At 39.4% G+C, this 18,987-nt stretch overlaps 5 protein-coding genes across 9 annotated transcripts in view; 2 read left to right on the forward strand and 3 right to left on the reverse strand.

Annotated features, from left to right (window-relative positions):
• Positions 1 to 1,123, forward strand: part of Corn (microtubule-binding protein cornetto) — a 45,939-nt gene extending 44,816 nt beyond the window's left edge. For all 4 annotated transcript variants that reach the window (XM_076427611.1, XM_076427613.1, XM_076427609.1 and 1 more), the window contains exon 13: positions 141 to 1,123. In XM_076427611.1, the coding sequence (XP_076283726.1) occupies positions 141 to 257 (117 nt within the window). In that variant the 3' untranslated portion in view covers positions 258 to 1,123. The remainder of the gene's footprint in view (positions 1 to 140) is intronic.
• A 2,114-nt stretch (positions 1,124 to 3,237) lies between these two features.
• LOC143210616 (uncharacterized) lies at positions 3,238 to 5,588 on the reverse strand. Its single transcript, XM_076427632.1, has 2 exons — positions 4,958 to 5,588; positions 3,238 to 4,271 (listed from the first exon to the last, which is right to left on the reverse strand). Exons 1-2 carry the CDS (start codon positions 5,326 to 5,328, stop codon positions 4,214 to 4,216), a joined length of 429 nt encoding a protein of 142 aa, XP_076283747.1. The 5' UTR covers positions 5,329 to 5,588; the 3' UTR covers positions 3,238 to 4,213.
• A 2,048-nt stretch (positions 5,589 to 7,636) lies between these two features.
• Positions 7,637 to 10,425, reverse strand: LOC143210612 (uncharacterized). Its single transcript, XM_076427624.1, has 2 exons — positions 10,268 to 10,425; positions 7,637 to 9,323 (listed from the first exon to the last, which is right to left on the reverse strand). Exons 1-2 carry the CDS (start codon positions 10,299 to 10,301, stop codon positions 8,548 to 8,550), a joined length of 810 nt encoding a protein of 269 aa, XP_076283739.1. The 5' UTR covers positions 10,302 to 10,425; the 3' UTR covers positions 7,637 to 8,547.
• A 434-nt stretch (positions 10,426 to 10,859) lies between these two features.
• On the reverse strand, positions 10,860 to 14,078 carry LOC143210611 (uncharacterized). Its single transcript, XM_076427623.1, has 3 exons — positions 13,483 to 14,078; positions 11,890 to 12,575; positions 10,860 to 11,399 (listed from the first exon to the last, which is right to left on the reverse strand). The coding sequence occupies exons 1-3, from the start codon at positions 13,648 to 13,650 to the stop codon at positions 11,327 to 11,329; spliced, it is 927 nt and encodes a 308-aa protein (XP_076283738.1). The 5' UTR covers positions 13,651 to 14,078; the 3' UTR covers positions 10,860 to 11,326.
• Positions 14,079 to 15,022: 944 nt separating this feature from the next.
• Pkaap (A-kinase anchoring protein pkaap) lies at positions 15,023 to 18,610 on the forward strand. 2 transcript variants are annotated; one of them, XM_076427616.1, is made up of 9 exons: positions 15,023 to 15,568; positions 16,134 to 16,875; positions 16,947 to 17,070; positions 17,128 to 17,415; positions 17,527 to 17,641; positions 17,789 to 17,957; positions 18,017 to 18,090; positions 18,168 to 18,220; positions 18,470 to 18,610. In XM_076427616.1, exons 1-9 carry the CDS (start codon positions 15,544 to 15,546, stop codon positions 18,557 to 18,559), a joined length of 1,680 nt encoding a protein of 559 aa, XP_076283731.1. In that variant the 5' UTR covers positions 15,023 to 15,543; the 3' UTR covers positions 18,560 to 18,610. The 2 variants fall into 2 exon arrangements, with proteins under 2 accessions (XP_076283731.1, XP_076283732.1); XM_076427617.1 differs by lacking the exon at positions 15,023 to 15,568 and adding an exon at positions 15,770 to 15,791.
• The last annotated feature ends 377 nt before the right edge of the window (positions 18,611 to 18,987 follow it).

Below are 18,987 nucleotides of genomic sequence, written 5' to 3' on the forward strand. Positions count from 1 at the left end.
ATAGCCGGTGACGTGACCGACACGTATCTGTAACATGCTTCATGGCAGCCGTTTTTTTTTTCTCTCTCGAGCCACTGCTTTTTTAACGAGCAAATTGACTTTTCGAACAAGATATGTGAAATGGAATAATTCCCCTATAGGCGGGTAAGGAGGAATTAAAATTTCACGAGACCGCAGTCGCAAATAATAGCGGTCCCGGGGAACCGAGAAACTGTGAAGATCTCAACGCTAACGCAGCGGCTCAACTTCCTTCCTAAAGCACACGTGTGTTTCCTCTGATTGTTTGTATCGATCACAGTTTATTGACGATAAGAGAATATCGCTGGACACAGTGGCGAATTACGCATCCCACGACCCAAAGAAAAACCAATTTTTTCGCCGTGATTCGCGCGAAACGGAACATATAATAAGGTATCGGAAAAATGTGTTTTCTTAACCCTCGGATAACAGACGATTTTTACGGCTATATGTATAATTGGCAATGCTTAGGACCGTTCAAAGATCTAATTAATAATTTTTAAAAATTTACTTCTTATGATATCTCGTGTAGACACATTAGTCTTTCCGATATCCTCAATGAAACAGCTATTCAGTTAGTTTAATTGCCACAAATTGAGTACTTAAATGACAATTTCGATGTTCCCGGTCAAAATAGACTCAGGCACAGCCGTCGGATGGTTAAAAGGGCTGATTTCAAGTAACTCTTCCCTTTGCGAAAATTTTCCCTTTGCACAGAAGGTTTTCGCAAAAGAAAAAATTACGTCAAACGACTTCCGCAAGCGCCCCTTTCAAGGCAGCGCATTTTTAGGGCACGCCGTACAATATCTCTGTTAGCATCGAAGGTAGAAGCAACTGTCGGAGAGGGAATGATTTGTCGTGAAAGCAGCTACCATGCTATGAATTTTAAAACACGTAGTGCCATTTTAAAAACCATCGATGCCCCTTAGCAATAGTCTCGGAAGATCGAAAGATCTGTTGACATCGTTTGCTTCCTGGAACAGTATAACTTCCTTCTTTGACATCACTTTGCATGCGAGAGAATAATGTTCCATTCGAATTTCATTAACGACAAACATAGTTAAATGTAAGTAATGGTCCCAGGATGTGTTAATCCGCCACTGTTCGCGTATCGTTTGCACAACTGTTCGTCGACGTCTTATGATCAGTTGTTCGACGGAGAAAATTGATTTTTCTCTGGCCGAGCGATGCCATGGTGATTAGGCGAGGCGACGTAGTCGACGAGCTGTAATAATAAACTATTTTCCGAGTGCGAGTCGGAGTCGTGTACAGCTTTCTTCGTTCCGTCGTGCAGCCAACTATACTCGTGCGCTTCAGTATTTTTCTTCGTCGAGTCGCGTTCTGTCATGTTTTTCGTGTATATAACCGTAAAAAAATGTCCTCCCCGTATAATTTTGTCGACGCTGATTAGCAGTCTAGGTGATCCGCGAAGCTCTGTCGTTCAGCCGATCGTACTTCGACCCGCGCACGTCCTCGGATCATCATCGTTTCGCCTAGCATAATTTACAATTAAGGGTTTTTAGTCGTTACCAGCGCTAGAATTAATTCACGGTTAATCGCTTCGAATAATAACGGACGAACCAAGGAATACTTAATTCGTAGCTAAACGAATCGACTTCTCATGCCCACCGAAAGCACCGAAACCGATTGTGCTTCTTAACGATGATCAACGTAATCGTCGAGAGAGAGAGAGAGAAAGAGCGAGAGAGAGAGAAAGAGAGAGAGAGAGCGCATCAATTCCTCTACGATGTAGCGAGACGCGCAGGTCTCGATCCACCTTCAAAGAACTCTCCATCATTCAGGCTTCACTTCCTTGTTCGACCATCAACCCCTTGCCGTATCATTTTCTTTACAGTTACAGTGATTAAAACATCTTTATCTCAAAAAATGTCATAGGAAGAGAAAAGAAAATTTATATTTTCTGCATGGTTACATTGATTCGAATGCTTAAATATTAATTACAAACGAATCAAATTTTATTTCATTTATTACAAAGAAAGGCGTATTCATATTTGTTAGACTTCGTTTAAAATCTTCATGAGACGAGTGTGACTCGTTAAAATACGGCAAGGGGTTAAACAAAACAGAAAGGACGAAAAATACGAAACACTTTTAACGTGAGATACAGGGTATATTAGGTTTACGGTACAACGTCGCGTCGCGAGCGTTCGGACTCGTGCCAGCCCTGGTAGAAGGCGGTATAACTTAAAAATAATATTATTGTTAGACAGTGGATTTTATGCATTTATGACAGAAATGAGTAAGTGTAATTTAAAATAGTAAACACGTTAGAAGAATTTAAGAATGCTGTTATATTGTTTCCAACGTACAACATAGTACAAGAAAGAAACTAAATTTCTATTTCACTCCAGTTTGTTGCAATTCAGGTAGAAAATGTTTATTTTGCATAAAGATCCGCTGTATAATTATTGTATTCAATGCTAGAACTATCGGTCAGATCGAAAAGATTTGTTTCTGATGCTTCCGTTTACGATTATTTTAATTATCTGCTGATCCTTGTATAAAATAGCTTTCTGCATTAATTGTAACTAACAAAATCATTTTGGCCTCCCTCTTTTTGGTGAAAAGTTTAGATCATGAAAATCTTCTCCGGTTTACATTGAAGTTTTGTACATTTTGTACGAGGCATCTTTCTTAAATCGTATCCACTGCATTTTTTAATCAATTGACTGATCGTCCACCGGGATTTTTTGTAATGCTAAATCTATACACAAATGTGCAATAATTTTATGTAAAGTTAACTTACCCGAGCGGTTATTTAACGACATAGTGGAAAGGTATTTAATTATTTTCTTTCACTGTCGAAATAAATGTAGAGTTTCCGCGGATAAGTGGAACGTTTGATATTGTTTGACGGATAGCTTTCTGCCAGGGGTGGTACAGGCGACCGGGAATCACTCGAAACGAATTCAATTGTTCGTAAAATATCGTTTGATCCGTTCTTTGTCGTAGTTCGAAGCACCATTGCTATTTTAAAAGACGAATTTTCCGTTGTACGAAATTTTAAGAACGCATACCGTTTTTGCCACTCGGGACGTGTCCTAACTGTCGATTGCGTCTAACGGCTCTGCCTCCTACTATATCGCAGAAAAATTTGTTGAAGTTCCCCCAAAAAGAGTCACGGTTTTCGACGTCGTGTTGTCTTTTTTCGGACTTAAGACGAAAAAAAAGAGGAAAAACACATTAACACAGAGCTACTTTCTATTTTAATGGTGAGATATATTTCAAAAACATATTCTTGTACTCGCTTCCATGATTCACAATTGATCCGTCGTGTAAGTTCAGGACATTGTATATACGTATATATATAAATGACCATTTGTAAACCTTATTTCCTCTATTTTACTGCGTTTCCATTATAAACACAAAAAAAGGCAGAGGAGTTTTTCTTCCCCTTTCGTTGAAGTACACGTTATCTACTATATAAAAATCGTGTCTGTAAACTCCGTGTGAAACTGATGATACGTTTTGTCTCTCCTATTGTTTTTTTTCCTGTTTTTTTTTAAGAATAAACGATTCCACCCAGACAATGTAAATTCTGTGGAGCATAGTCCTAAGCATTTTTTATACAAAGTATTGTGATGATATACCAAAAAGAATTCATGAATAATGTATTTTAATTTTTAATCAAATAAATTTCGTTTCGATAAGAGCGTATCGTACATTGCACCTCCGTGTGTGTGTGAAAGCGTATGTGAGAATTGTGTGTACATTACATTGCACGTAGAGGAGCGCGTACGTATAATGAACGTATAAATACTGTTTTTATTAGTATGTTCTCAAACACTTTTTATCGGGTGTAAGTACAGTATAAAATACTAATGAAAAGAAGTATGATTATGCAGAAGCTAATGGTTAGACTGTGGATGTTCATGCGTTCATATCAAATACAATGTACAATGAATAAATTCAGAGCTGATTACATGTTATAAAATCATTTGTCTCTTTCTGTCGGTTGTAAAATGTATTTCTTTAAAATGTGACGTTTCAAACGAAACAAAATTTGTTGATTTCAAATCACATAGTATACGAAGTTGATTTAAAGCAAGGGTATATATCGAAATATGATGGCTGTAATTTAAATTAGGAATATTGTACTCTGCATTATAATCCACAGTCCATTAACGATGAATCGATGGAACCTTATATTCTATCCAGTTTATACAGGTTTTCATTATTGACGAAGACGATGCAAAAACGGAGCCAATAAGCTCGACAAACGTGTCCCAGCCCTGCAACAAAAACATTTCATTGATTCAGTATATACTATGAATAATTCTGATATACATAAACGACCTTTTGAACGAGAAAAATTCCGTTTCTACTTTTACAATCTAACAGCGAATACATAATTGATCATTTGTCGAAATTTATCCTTTACTAACTATTCTAATCATCCGTTTAAAACTCCCGGGCATTCCTCGTTCTCGAGCGCAGCCGTGGCGGGAGATTTAAACGTCAAAACAATGGAAGCTCGATAACTCGAATCTCGAGAGAAGAATTTCAACCTTCGACCTATCGAAATTCTGTACGATTTTACTTTTGAATTCGAAGACTAGATAACGTGTAAATTATAAATAGACTGCGGATCTCGATGCAAAATAAAAATTTTCTACAAACTGAATTGCAACAAACTGCAGTGAAACAAATTTATTTTCTTTCTTAATAGGTTTAATAGGTTAGATAATAGTACATATAATAGTAGTTTTAAATTCTTCTAATATTTTTACTGTCTTAAATTGCAGCCACCCATTTTTGTCATAAATGCATAAAATTCGCTGTTTAAATTACAAAGGATTATATTCGTAGAATAACACAAGAGAGAATTGTTGGAGAACTTGTTAACCTAGCTGAGATCGTTTTTAACATAAATCCATAAAATCCGCAGTCTAAATAGTAATCAGAGTTCGCAAAATACCTGGTAGCCGATTTGGGCAACGGCGAAGGTTTCTGCTCGACTTCCGGTTTACCCAGGGTCGGTTTTGCCGGATCAGGTATCGGTAAGTTAGGCTTGTTACCAGCGGCGGCAGCGTTTGCAAGGAAAAGCGCTTCGACAGGAGCAAGAACAAAGACGATGCCATCCAAGTGGACACGGTAATTCTCGGTTCCGTTTTGCCTTTGATCGTAATGATCGACCTGCGGAGACGAAGAACTAGGCAACGCAGTGGTCAGATCCTCGAGCGACGTCTCGTTCGTTAACGGTTTGCACTCGATCCTATTCAAGTTCATCACCATCGGCAGCAGCAGCAGCACCACCATTTTAAAAATTCTCGTGTTGATCGGTAACATCGATACGCGTTGCGATTATCGGTCCGATTACAGCTCGAAATTGTGCTTTTCTAACGACTTGCGGCGTTGGCGTCTATCTATAGTTACCCTGTCCAGGAGTACGAAAACGGACGGTTATTATTTACGAGATTATGCGATGTAACGCGAGCTGAAGGACCACGATTGTTGTCAACGAGAAAAGAAGAAAAATGGAGCTTCTAGCGAGCTATGGACGTCCTGACGATGCGAAGGATGAGCGAGGTATGACGACGTCTCCTGCCAACCGATCACCGATCACGGTTCCCGTTTCCGTCCCCACCTGGCATGGAAACAGATCTTCAGGCAAGTTCAAGAACCCGTAGGGGCCACTGTGTATAAATACATTAATACGTTACTATACATTAATGTAAGAGAATTCTCTTGCATACACGGCAGCGAGAAACATGCCCTTTCAATCAATCTTTCTACAAACCGAGACGTTCATATCTTATTCGCAAGAATGTTTATTCGAATAGTCGCGTCAACTACCTATTTCACCCTATGTAAATCACGTTAACCCATTATGATGCTGTGTCTATTTATCTCGATTTTTCATGTCTTTCCGGTTTCAATTATTACGTTGTTGCATACGAAATGTCCGATGTTATTATAGAATGCATTGTGAAGCGTTTTCATTAACACATTACCGACCGGTGATTATTGCATAATTTCGAAAAATTTACGGTATATGGCTAAACACTTTTTAATGGAACCTTCAATGGCAAGAGCAATTTTCATTGTGACCTAACCCAGACCTCAAGAATAGCTATAATAGTTGCAATGTGAAACAAAATTTCTATGCTTTTTTTTGGTACAGCACAATTATTGAAAATCCCATTAATAGGCTTCTGGTAGGTAAAGTGTTAAGAAATACTATTACAGTCTACAAGTTCACTACATATCTGGTTTGTATAAGGTCCTATATCTTCTAGTTTTCAGCTACATATATTTAATTTGTCTTTTAAAGAAAGTTTAGTTCGATGTCAACCAATAAATACAAGAACAATAAATATACATTGACGATATATTATACGATATTTAGTGGAAACGTGACGGTACATGCAATACACTATATTCGTCGATAGTAGAAAGAATATGAATTGACCATGGTTTAAGCAATTTTCATAATTCTCAGCCTTTTAAATTAAAAAATCAACATTCCTTATTTTTGGTTTCTCATTAATGAACTTTTACCATCACGGTCGTCTCGTTTTCCTGATTAAAACGACACTAAACACGATATAATTACGATCATAATTGCTTGACATTTTACAGAATGCGTGTCTCCACGATAAATGACGTGAAACGATTTGAAGGGAAGTATGGTTAAAAAACGAGAAACACGATCGTTCTGGCCGGTTTACGCGATTGTCCGTCGAACGCGATAAGGATGCGCGTGCACCTAACCCACACGTGGACAGAGAGCCAATTTGTAAAAGGGCAATGGCCTCGCATGGCCCCACCGAGTTCATTTCCCTGTTCCTCTCACGTGGTTCCTCTTGTCTCACAGTCGCCGCCTATTACCGTAACCTTGCCCTTGCTCTCACATTTCCGCCACGCTTCAACTTCTGTTGAACTGTCCTCTTCCTGGTTCCTGGTTCTTGAACCTGAACGACTCCTGATGGCCTCGCAAAATATCCAGATTCATTGAACTCAGTCGATCCAACCTTGAAAACATTCGAATACCTCGTTCTTTGTTACGCGAGCGGACAGAGCATGAAAACAAGGAAGTAAATACGACACAGAAGGATTTAAAGCTCCAGGCTGCGGCGCTTGTTTACCGAATAGTGCCGAGGAAGTCTATAAATATCTAGAGTCTGGAACTGAACCGACGATTGTGCAGAGAATGATAAATAGACAGCGCATTTGATGCATTTATGACAAAAATGAATAAGTGTAATTTAACACTCAATAACAACTTCAATGATTTTTAACATTTTCAATAATTGTGCTGTACCAAAAGAAAGTATAGAAATTTTCTTTTACGTTACAATCTTCAATTAAACTATTAGATGACGTTATTGAGAGTGACTTGTTAGTTCACAATACCATAGATTTTTCAAAATTATGCAATAATCGGTAATGTGTTAAAACAGTAAAAATATTAGAAGAATTTAAAAATACTTTTACATTATTTTCAACCTATTCAATATATTAAGAAGGAAAATAAATTTCTATTTCACTCCAGTTTGTTGCAAATCAGGTAGAAAATTTTTATTTTGTCGTAGTCTAATAACGAACGTTCCCGATAAGCGTAACAATGAGTCTACAATGAGAATACAAACAACCATATTTTTCCATAATTTATTTTCGTTTACGTGGTACAGTACAAAAACGAGTAACGCGTGACATAAATAATGAAAGTACAAAAATGAGCCTTGTATACATATATATGTATTGTATATCACAATAGTTATGTATATATTACCTCCTGGTCGCTAACAACGAGACACCCAACAGTAGCATCGTCGGAACCCACGTTGTACCACTGACCTCGACAAAGATCGTCGCAGTGGTACATACACTATACCGCTCATGGAAGTAAGGACACTTGAAAATTAAGTGAAAAAATAAGAACCGTACAGAAATTACAGTAACATCGTTTCTAAAGATGGTGCTGACATTTTTTTCTTTAACTATTCTGCACTGACAGGCGAGTTCTAATATTCTTAATTTGCAATTATTAAGATTGTAAACATGCTTCCCTGACGAATTATTTACCAAATTTATTTCTTTGGGTATATATTATTAGAAAAATGGCCAAACACTTGGATAGACACATGCTTGTTATGTTTATAAAATAATGTGAAATAGTTATTTCTAGAGCTCCGTAAACCTAGTTTTATTTTTTTTATACGAAAGTCGTTGTCGGTGAAAACTGTGTCGGTGATATTCCTTCATGGGACCCCTTGTAACAGTGTCCAGACCAAGGTTTCAGAATTGGGGCACTTTTTTCTAACGCGTACAAAAATTTATGTATATTACTATATTTATTGTATTACTTAAGAAAGTTAAATATTAGTGACTTATTATTTGGTAAATGTAGATATTGTACGTGTACAAGAATGATTATTTTAACTTTGTTAACGAAGTGTCCATACTTCCATGTGCGGTAGTGTACATGTTTACAAACGATAACCTACAGAAATCTACAAAAAGAAGAACCGATCGAGTACCGCAAGGAGACGTAATCTAAAAATCTCAATAAAAATTCTTGTCCTCCTGACAGGTTCCCGACTTGTCCCTGTATCTTCCAGGTCCGCAATTTTCAACGCCATCGCCAAGCAACACCAGCTCGTCGCGTTTATTGCCCAGCTCGTTCCGTTCCTCGGACAAGGCTGACAACTCCTCTTCTTCTTTTTTAGACAGCTGCTTCTTTAGCGATATCCCAGGCCTGGCCGCTTTGGACGCTTCTTCCTTAGTTGCAAGATCATCAGCCTGAGCGAGGTCTTCCACCGTTGATCCCACGCGAACCTTCCTGCTCCGTTCGATTAGTTTACGGCTCTTCTGGTTCCTGGACCCTTTCTCCGACGTTATTTTATCGATGGACACCTCTGGAGTTTCTTGTAAGATTTTCGTAGCTTCCCCTATCTTCCCAGCAATCTTGACCTCGGTAACTTCAGCGTTTAATATTTCAGGTTGTTTACTTCTCGCCACGGTGTCCCCGTCCTTCTCTATGCGGACTATCTCCACGTGGTAGGGCTCCTTACCCTCCTCCTTGTCCTCGGTCTCGTATACAGTCGTCTCAGTTGGTTTCTGACTCCCCGGCTCCTGCTTTATCGCGCTACGCCTGGAGGCTAACAAACCTAACGCTACCTCAGATGTCAATAAAGAATTCCACAAGCCTTCGTTGGACGAGGGCGACACCAGGATCAAGAAATTATCCAGTTTTGCGTCCACGTTTACCTCGCCTGTTTGACGCTGGTCGTAGTTCACTGGTGTTCCCGCGATGCTGATCGCAAATCCGCTCAGTATGCCTGCGAACATCGACGGTAACGCTTGGACATTGTTCAAATGGCATCAGGTCATCCTGTTTGTTATCGCTAGACTGCGGATCTTTATGCATTTGAGTAGATGAAATTGAAAATTGTTTCTCCTCTATTAACACATTACCGACCGGTGATTATTGCATAATTTTGAAAAATCTATGGTACACGGCTAAACACTTTTTTAATGGAACCTTCAATAGCAACGGCAATTTTCATTGTGAACTAACAAGTCACCCTCAATAACGTCATTCAAGATTGTAATGTAAAAGAAAATTTCTATGCTTCTTTTTGGTACAGCACAATTATTGAAAATCCTATTAATAGGCTTTCGGTAGGTAAAGTGTTAAAATCATCAAGGAAAGAAATAACATTCAATTTGGTTTCTATTTCTTGCAATCGATGCAGGCAATTTTTATTTTGCATAAAGATCCGTAGTCTAGTTATCATGATTCGTACATTATGCGAAAGAAATACCCGGTATTTCTCATTTCAAAGTTTTTCTTACTTTGTAAACTGAAATTACCACTTTGGGGAAGGCGTTTTGTGTCGATTCAAGCCATGAAAGAGAATTAGCGAGAAGAGCTGAACGCTATACCTTCCCCAGCGTTTGAAAAATGTTTCGAAAACTGGGAGAAGCTTTGACGTATGTGTATTGTCTCGGCCGGGGCTTATTTTGAAGGTGACAAGATAAATTTCGACGAATACATAAGTAGTTTGTGTTTTACATATTTACAAGTTCCGGCTACTTTTTTTACATAATGCATACAGGTTGTGTTGTCATTTGTGGGACCCGATAAGACACAGTTGACTTGTAAAAAACTCCAGTTTACCGAAATGAACCTTTCTAGCTTTTTAAGGTGCGAAGGCTTAGAGATTCGAGGCGTTCAAGAGTCAAATTAGAGAACTTCAAAAAAATTAGAGTATTAACGTACCTGACAGCAAGAGGAGTCTGGTTAGGGGCACCATCTCGCCGAAGCTGCCTGGATCAACTCGGATCGGCTGAGCTGAGCGAAGTCTGATCCTCGACTGTGGGAAATCCGTTCGCTTCCTTGGCAGCCGTGGATCGCCACGTATATAGATCGAGGGAGCATCGCTGCTGGAGAGGGTAACAAAACTCGCGTGGTCGCTGATAGTCTTAGCCGGTTAACGAGGCCCATACACAGAGACGGGTTACGTAATTGCCAGATATTTTTATCCATTTTCTTGTGCGTGCATGCATGGGAAGGGGTCGCTATGTTTCCCAGGATCGCATACTTGCAGAGCCGTTATCTCTATCCTCGAATCTTCTCAATGAAGTTCATTCATTCGTATCAATTCAAGATAGTTCACAATTATCTTCCCTATCGAGCACTAAAAGGGACTAGTACGTATTGCCTTACAACACAAATGACAAGATTCTATTTATTCAGAGTTTGTACAATTCTTATTTGAATATGAGTGTGCTGTCGCATAATAATAACAATTGTCGAATAATGCAAATTACGCCTCGGAAACGTAAAAATAGATTCATCTTTTATCTAGCCCTTTTGACCACTGAAAACCCCCATCTTTGCATTATCGAGAAATGAGAAGGCGCAATTCGCACCCTTGCAATCCTGGAAATGTAAGTCTACCCTCTTAAATAGCACCCCTTAATAGCATTCCTTACTTTACATACGCAGTCGAAGAATTGCTATTCGGCGTTCCGTCGACGGAGGATCGAGAAGGAAACATACCGCAGAATGTACGTATAAGAAAAGTTTTATTGCACCGCCCCTACAAGTTTGCAAGCCAAGCCGCTACCTATCTTATTTACAGTGATAAAGTTTCGCACGAGATTATGCACGACCACGAGCGAGTAAGAATGTGGCGTAAAGCATGTGGGAACGGCGAGCATTGGCTTGAGCAATCGAGGAACATGAATTCGTCCGTTGAAATTGCACACAACTATGTGCGTGGCTCCTGTCGAATATTCGTGGCACGTTTCACTCCGGTTGCGTCGAATGGACTTCCTATGACGGCTGACGCTTCACGCTGCGCACCAATAAGCTGTCCAGGATTTTAGGTGCGAGCTCCATTGCGAGTCTGGAGAACACAGACGATACAAATTGAAATCAGCGTGGGCACTGCCCTGGCAAATTAAACGGTCAAGGCTTTTGTACTGTTCCTCGAGACAAGAAAAAAGAATTAGTCGTGAATGTAAACGACCCAGGAGTTGCAGGGTTAATATATTAGTTTAATTTATCACTAGACTGCGGATGTTTATGCATTTATGGCTTCTGAAAATGTGAAAAAAGTGCTATAATATAAAATTCGATAGACGAATCAAGTTGAAATTATGTAGCGTGGGCACTGCCCAGGCAAATTAAACGATCAAGACTTTCATACCGTTCCTCGAAACAAGAAAAAAGAATTAGTGGATGTAAACGACCCAGAAGTTGCAGACGGCAACATATATAGTACATAACAGCGTTTTTACATTCGTCAAATGTTTTCATTGTCTCAAATTATATCTACTCATTTTTGTCATAAATGCATAAAAATCCGCTGTCTACTAATTATGAATTATACTCACGGTACAAGAGACAGTCTTCGGTTGCTCATCCGACAGCAATGACCTTTCCCATCGGCAGGGCATCCGGATCTGCAGCGTTTTCTTGTGAGTCTGGTCCTGTTTCTTTGTGGAGACAATCCCAATTGCTGTTCCTCGGGTTCCACGGATGTATTTCTTATATTTATATTTTCGCTGATAGACTTCTCTGTCTTTTCAATAGTCGCCTCTGTTGACCCTTCGGTATTTGCTGTAGAAGTCTTGCTCGAATCTTCAACGGTAGAGTTCAGCACCGAAGACTCACTGGAATCTTCAACGGTAGAGTTCAACACCGAAAACTCGCTGGAATCTTCAACGGTAGAGTTCAACACCGAAGGCTCGCTGGAATCTTTAACGGTAGAGTTCAACACCGAGGCCTCGCTGGAATCTTCAACAGTAGAGTTCAACACCGAAGACTCGCTCGAATCTTCAACGGTAGAGTTCAACACCAAAGACTCGCTCGAATCTTCAACGGTAGAGTTCAACACCGAAGACTCGCTCAAATCTTCAACGGTAGAGTTCAACACCGAAAACTCGTTTGAATCTTCAACAGTTGAGTTCGACACTGCAGACTCGCTAGACGGGGGAAGACTCTCAGTAGAATTGAGTGATTCTTCGTCTTCAGGCTTGCCATTGTTTGTCCCATAATCCGTGTAGAAATAATCGTACTCCTGAAAATCATGGTAAGAACGACAGCTGTAAGTATAGAAATTCATATAATATCCTATCTTTAACACTAAACTACTACGAGGGGTCAAATGACCCATTTTAGATTTTTTATTTGACAATTATTCAGATTGTAAAGGTGTCTTCACGGGAATTGATTGAATACATTTTTTGACTCCAGTATATATTATATTAAAAATCGCACAAAATATAAATACATTTAATCTTGTTATTTTTATAATACCATACACATTAGTCACTTTCGATGGTCGGTAGATTTAATGTTAAAATAAACGACGCGAATCAAGGGCCCCTGGTAGTTGCAACCGGATCGACACGGCAGCAATTGGGCACAGTATCTAAGGCAAGCTGCTGGGAGAAGCTTCCCGTCGTTAATTTTCTCAACTCGATTTATCCCTTCGTGTAAAATTGATACGGATATTATGCACTTATGACAGAAATGAGTCGGTGCAGTTTAAAACAGGAAAAACATTAACAGAACAACTTAAAAATACTGTTATATTATTTTCATCCTATGAAACATATTCAGAAAGAAAATAAATTTCACTCCAGTTTGTTGCAATTCAGGTAGAAAATGTTTGTTTTGCGTGAAGATCCGTTATCTAATTCCGAGAAACTCATAGGACTGCGTAACTCGTTTCGTTCGCAAATAACAAATAATGAATAAAAAACGTATGAGTTGAACACGAAGGACGGACGAAGGTTAAACTCTCCCAGACGAAAGATAAAGCACTAGAATTAGACCAGCGAAGGTGTAAAATGAGGAGAAACGCTGTCTCAATCCGACCAGCAATTAGAGAAGGCAGTGTCTTTTATCGCGGTGTCAGTCGTTATCAGTCGTTATCAATCGTCTGTAGACCGGCGAGGTGTGCCGTCGCTGGCAGTCGTTACCGTGTAATCGTCAAGCATCTCCTCGTTGATCAGTGCAATGATCTGCAGGTCCTTCAAGTGGACCTGGACGTTCAGATTGCCGGTCTGACGTTGATCGTAAGTGGCCGGTGCGGTGAGGCTGGTCAGAACGTGATAAATTAGCACGAGGAGGCTGGTGCGTGACAGCATCGTGACGAAAGCCCAAAAAATGCACTGGAGGACCGTCGACAAGGCACAGACTGACCGGTGCTTGCGAGGTGGAGCGCCTACGATGGTCTTCCTTGATATAGTGGACAGTGCGTCGGGAAACCGGTATTCTTTGTCGTCGAACGGTCATGGATGCCTCCAGAGCCCGTTGCCCGTGCCCGGACATTGGCCTCTCCGATACACCACGAATGCTTGTGTACTGTGTACACAAGTTCCCCGGCCGATGACAGTCGATTCTGATTTAACATGTCCAGCGACACGAAAACAATTCGGGAGACAAACCCGGAGACTTGGGTCCTTGGTCTACACTAACTGTACTTCGACAAGCATCTTTTCAAGGTCTAACGCTCCTTGGGACCCTGGATGATCAAGACCTGAAGTCGTAGCACTTGACTTATGTAATTTCGTCATCAGATAGTGTCGTCGAGCGCCCGTAAACGTGGAACTGCAGGTATAGGAATATACATTATACATATGTATACCCCCGATCAAAAGTATGTGGACACTTGTTTAGGTCTCCTCTTAAAAGAAAAAGAATTTTCCAGTGATTTAATCATGCGATCTGATTTATACAGTATTGGAGGATTTGTCTAAACAATAATTTATTATAGTAGACCGCGGATTTTATGCATCTATAAGAAAAATGATTATTTACTGCATATAATTACACATTATTTCTCTAGGGATTGGACCTAAAATATATATTTATAATTTAAATATAAATTTTTTTGAACACTAAAAAAGGAACTTAAAATAGGACTTGTACTTCAAGACTATCTATTTACATCTAGATTATTTCGGTTTAAAGGAAATGAATAACAGGAACGATTCGTTTAGTGAATTCTGTTCGAAACCTTCATCGTTTGAGTCAGAGCACCAAAAACAAATCTAATTTCGAGAATTTGTTTAAGGGAATGTAATGAAAGGCGTGAAAAGAAATTGTTTTATAAATTGCATTAAATGACGGCGCTACAACTCTGGAACGGATTTTCTTTACGATTGTCAAAATAAAATAGTTCTACGATGTCATGATCTATTATATAAATAGAATCGAGTGATTCTAAACATTATGTTAGCAATCTCTTCTCGTTTATCGTAATTCAACACAGCCGTTTCTAGAAAATAATTTCGATAGACACATTCTCGTTAATTCTAATAAGGTTCATTACCAAAATCGTTCGACAAAGGTTCACCCGGATAATCGCGCACCCGGTTATCAGAGAAAGTATCGGAAAATCAAGGTGAACGCGTTAAAGAGTGAAAATCATGGGAGCAACAATACTGCGAGATAACTCGGTAAAATGGTAATGACGGTCAAACGCGAGATGCGCTGTGAAGACTTCTCTGTCGTTGCGAAACCTCTTAGAATAATCGTGTTTGAGACGGTAATCTTTTCCGCGAAACCTTCGACATATCAATGATTTCAATAAATATACAAATGATCGATTGCGCAAATGATCGGATGTTTTTGACGGGCGATCTCTCTTTTTGTACTATCCTTATCTCTGGCTAAGAAGAGAGAAAATAGAAAAAAAGAAAGAAGAAGAAGAAGTAAATTCCCACGGAATCCGCATCCGATTGTATATCGATGCAACGAATCCCCGAGTCCCGAGTGGCAGTCGGTGATGACATTAAACGATGCCTCGGTGAAATGTCATGTGCTGTGTGTGCGCGCGATCAAGGAAGTTCACCGTGTCGTTTTCCTAATTCAGTGTTCGGTGCCGTAGCCGAATCATAACCACGCAGAATTTTCTGCCCGCCGTTCTCGAACGGTCCTCGCAAACGATCATCGTCTTTCTTCGATCGGATCATCTCCGTTGTGTGTCACCGATCGTCGCATCGCGTCGCTTATCATGTTTCCTTCTGGCGTGAACAATGTTTCCATTTTTTAAGAAGTCTGGTAAATATCCACTCCTCGCTTTAATCCCAGCCCGTTATTGTTTGACGTTCGAGCCCTCCTCGACTGTGTCGCACCTAACCTATTCGCGGATAACGTCTCGATGGTTATAAACCAAAACAATGTTAGAAATATTACAGTTCCTATTTGAAATCCTGGCCTGGCAGGACAGCATCCGCGTTCCGGAAAGAAAGAAAACGCAGTTCTTTCTTCTCCGAAATGCAAGGTTTTTCTTCTCCGAAATAAAGCAAAACCCGAGGTTTACATATAAGGCACTTTAAACACGAATTTCATCTTTTCAGATATTTGGCAAATGTGTTATGAATAGACTGCGGATCTTTATGCATTTATGAAGAGATTGGTTAAGGGAAATATGAAACAGTAAAGAATTTAAAAAATTTCAGAATATTTTAATGTTGTTTTTCACATAACAAAGTCATTACATAGTTGTCTAAATGATATTGAGAAATGAGGAGGCGCATCCCACATTCTTGCAATCCTGGAAACGAGAATCTACCCTCTTAAATCTACAGTTTTCTCTTCAGTGTCTGTTTGTTTATCATTTCAGGGCGAAGTGACAAGCTCGGATCTTTGCAAGCTTCTCCTATAGAGCCCACAAGCTCTGGGAACTTTTTTGGACATGTATTCAACGGAAGCTCGTCCGTTCAGACATCAACAGGTGTACAGTGCAGCCTTGAGGAGGAAGAGGAAAATCGAACTTTCAACGGAGAAGACGCGTGGTCCTTCAGCTCACAACTATCCAAAACGCTTCCACAGATCCTCGCCGACAAAGGTGCTCTCGGTTACTTCATTCAGTTCGTGGAGACGAGGAACTGTTTAGCGCTTATCAAGTTCTGGCTGGAAGTGGAGTGCCTGTGCAGTTCGTTTAATATACAAGAGACTCGGATGGAGTCCGAGACGGATAGTAGACTTTCTAGTACAGTGGACGACAATAAAAATTTCCACTGTAGGGTGACACGGAATAACAGCGACGAGCTGGATAATACGTTGTTCGGGGAATATGTAAATAATAATGATAAGAAATCAAATCGCAACGATATGCCAAAGACTAGTCAAACTATAAGCAGAACTGGACAATCGAATTACAACTGCAAGAGACGAGACATGACCAGACAGGACGCGTTAAGAATTCATAAGAAGTATATCGTTAAAGATACATTGGGCATAAATCAAATTCCCGAAGACTTGAAGACAGAGATGGAGAAAGCTCTGGCTTGCGAAAATATCGAGCCTATGTTGCAGTGCCTATCGGCTGTTCAACACATTGTATACAATATATTAGAAAACGAGTGAGTATAACACTCGAAGAGCACAGAAATCGTTGCAGAGTAGACGATTAAAGTTGATATATTTTTTGCAGGCACATCAACGACTTCTTGAGAAGCGAATTTAATTGCAAACATCAGATCGATGTTCTTACGAGCGGCAACGTGCAGTTGACAGACATACTGTACAATGAAACTGCTTTCTTTTACTTTATGGAGGTAAATTTCAATTATATCTCTGTCTTATGGTTCCGTTATCATGGAATTACGTTTCAGTTCATGGAACTCGAAAATAAACGAGAGCTGCTGGACTTTTGGATGTCCGCAATCAACTTCAAGCAGAATTTGTTGGAGAAGAAGGACGCCGCAGACCCCGAAGAAGCCCAGGCAGACGCACTGATCATTTATGAAAAATATTTTAGTTTGCAAGCGACCAAGCCGCTTGGTTTCAGCGATATAATTCGATTCCAAGTCGAAGAAAATATTTGTCACGAGGATGGGGAGGGACCACGACCGGATTGTTTCGATAAGCCCTGTAAAATTGTATATAATTTTTTGAATAAGGTACGATCGAACCCTGATCTTCCCCAGTACGGTAGAAACTTTTTCCGATCGGTATCACAGTCGCTCGTAAAGATTACATCGTCGCTTTGAGATAACATTCTACTTTTCCAGCATTATCTACCTACCTTCTTATCGTCGCAGTTATATTACAAATACTTATCGGAGTTGATCAATACCATACAGAGCAGTCCATGCTCGAGTATGCACCCTAGGATAAAAAGAGCAGGTTCACACACTTTTATTATACAAATTATGCTTGTAGTTATTACGATAATAACTGTACTACTATTATATATATATATATGTATATATGCATTTACAGCGTTTTCGAGATAACAAAGTTGCGTGACGTGATTGTTTCTGATAATTTCAGGTTCGGATTGTAGCAGCGTGAGCTCCATTAGTATTAATACGCAAAGTACCCTGCAGGCAGGGAACGAAGGAAAGTCGGCAAACAGCAAAGGAGCCATGGGCGATGGCATGAACATCGACACCAGGCAACTTTACGATCCAGATTCCTTATGGAGACGTAACAAATATAGGTAATTAAACGAATAAAATCTTCTTTAATCAAGATTTCAATATCTTATTCGTTTTTCAGTTTGAGCGTCGGTTATGTCGATGCCTTAGGAAGGTTTATAACTGAAATAGAACCAGATCCTCAAAGAAAATGCGGTAAGTTCTTCAAGGCAACTCGTCTTCTCTCAATACCTCGCTCGGATAGCGATACTGATTAAACGAAACAATTTTAGAATCTCGATTAGCACGTGTTGTAAAAAGACTTGTAAATATGGAGGATGATAAGGTGAGTTTAATTATGCATTTATCAATTGTCACGCATACTTTGTTCCGAGATATTTAGACTTTCGGAGTAGAATATATTGAAAAATTATATATCATACGGCAATTTTATGAATAACTTGACCATTTTCAAGATTAATAGTATATCATTCTAGACAGTGACTTACGACGAAAGAAAATAATGTTCTCGGTTAAATAAATCTCGCTCTTGAAGTAAATCGGCTGTGAAGCTATAATGAATTTATATAATTAGGCTAAAGAAGAATTAGCGTGGAAGATCGCTGAGATGATTGTTCGTGAAATAACATCGTTGACCCTGGGAGCATCGAATTTTTCATCCTGATGATGGACACTACGTTACGAGGACATGGATTTCTTTTTTTCCATAATATAGTTCGCACTTTAAACGAACAAAGGTAATTATCTTGTTTGATGCATGGATATTTTGTCTTTTCGATCGCGAATACGTTGCCAAAGTGCCAAATCGAACGAAACGAATAATATTTTATTAATATTCTAAGAACAGAATTCAGAATGTTTGCGTTCATGTTTGTCAATTATTGTAATTTTTATCGTTAATGTATTCTGTGTATGTTGTAACATGCGAACGATCCGTGCATTTATGTTGAGTCTATTATAAGATTACAATTGTGATCAACATAGAATTATTAAATACAGGTATATTCATCTTTCCGGACTTGAGCTCTAGTTGCAGGATCATCATAATTTTGTTGTCAAATTGATTGTTCTATTTCGTTCGCGAACGGTCGA

The sequence above is a fragment of the Lasioglossum baleicum genome, chromosome 7 (assembly GCF_051020765.1).
Source record: "Lasioglossum baleicum chromosome 7, iyLasBale1, whole genome shotgun sequence".
In the NCBI taxonomy this organism is placed as follows: domain Eukaryota; kingdom Metazoa; phylum Arthropoda; class Insecta; order Hymenoptera; family Halictidae; genus Lasioglossum; species Lasioglossum baleicum.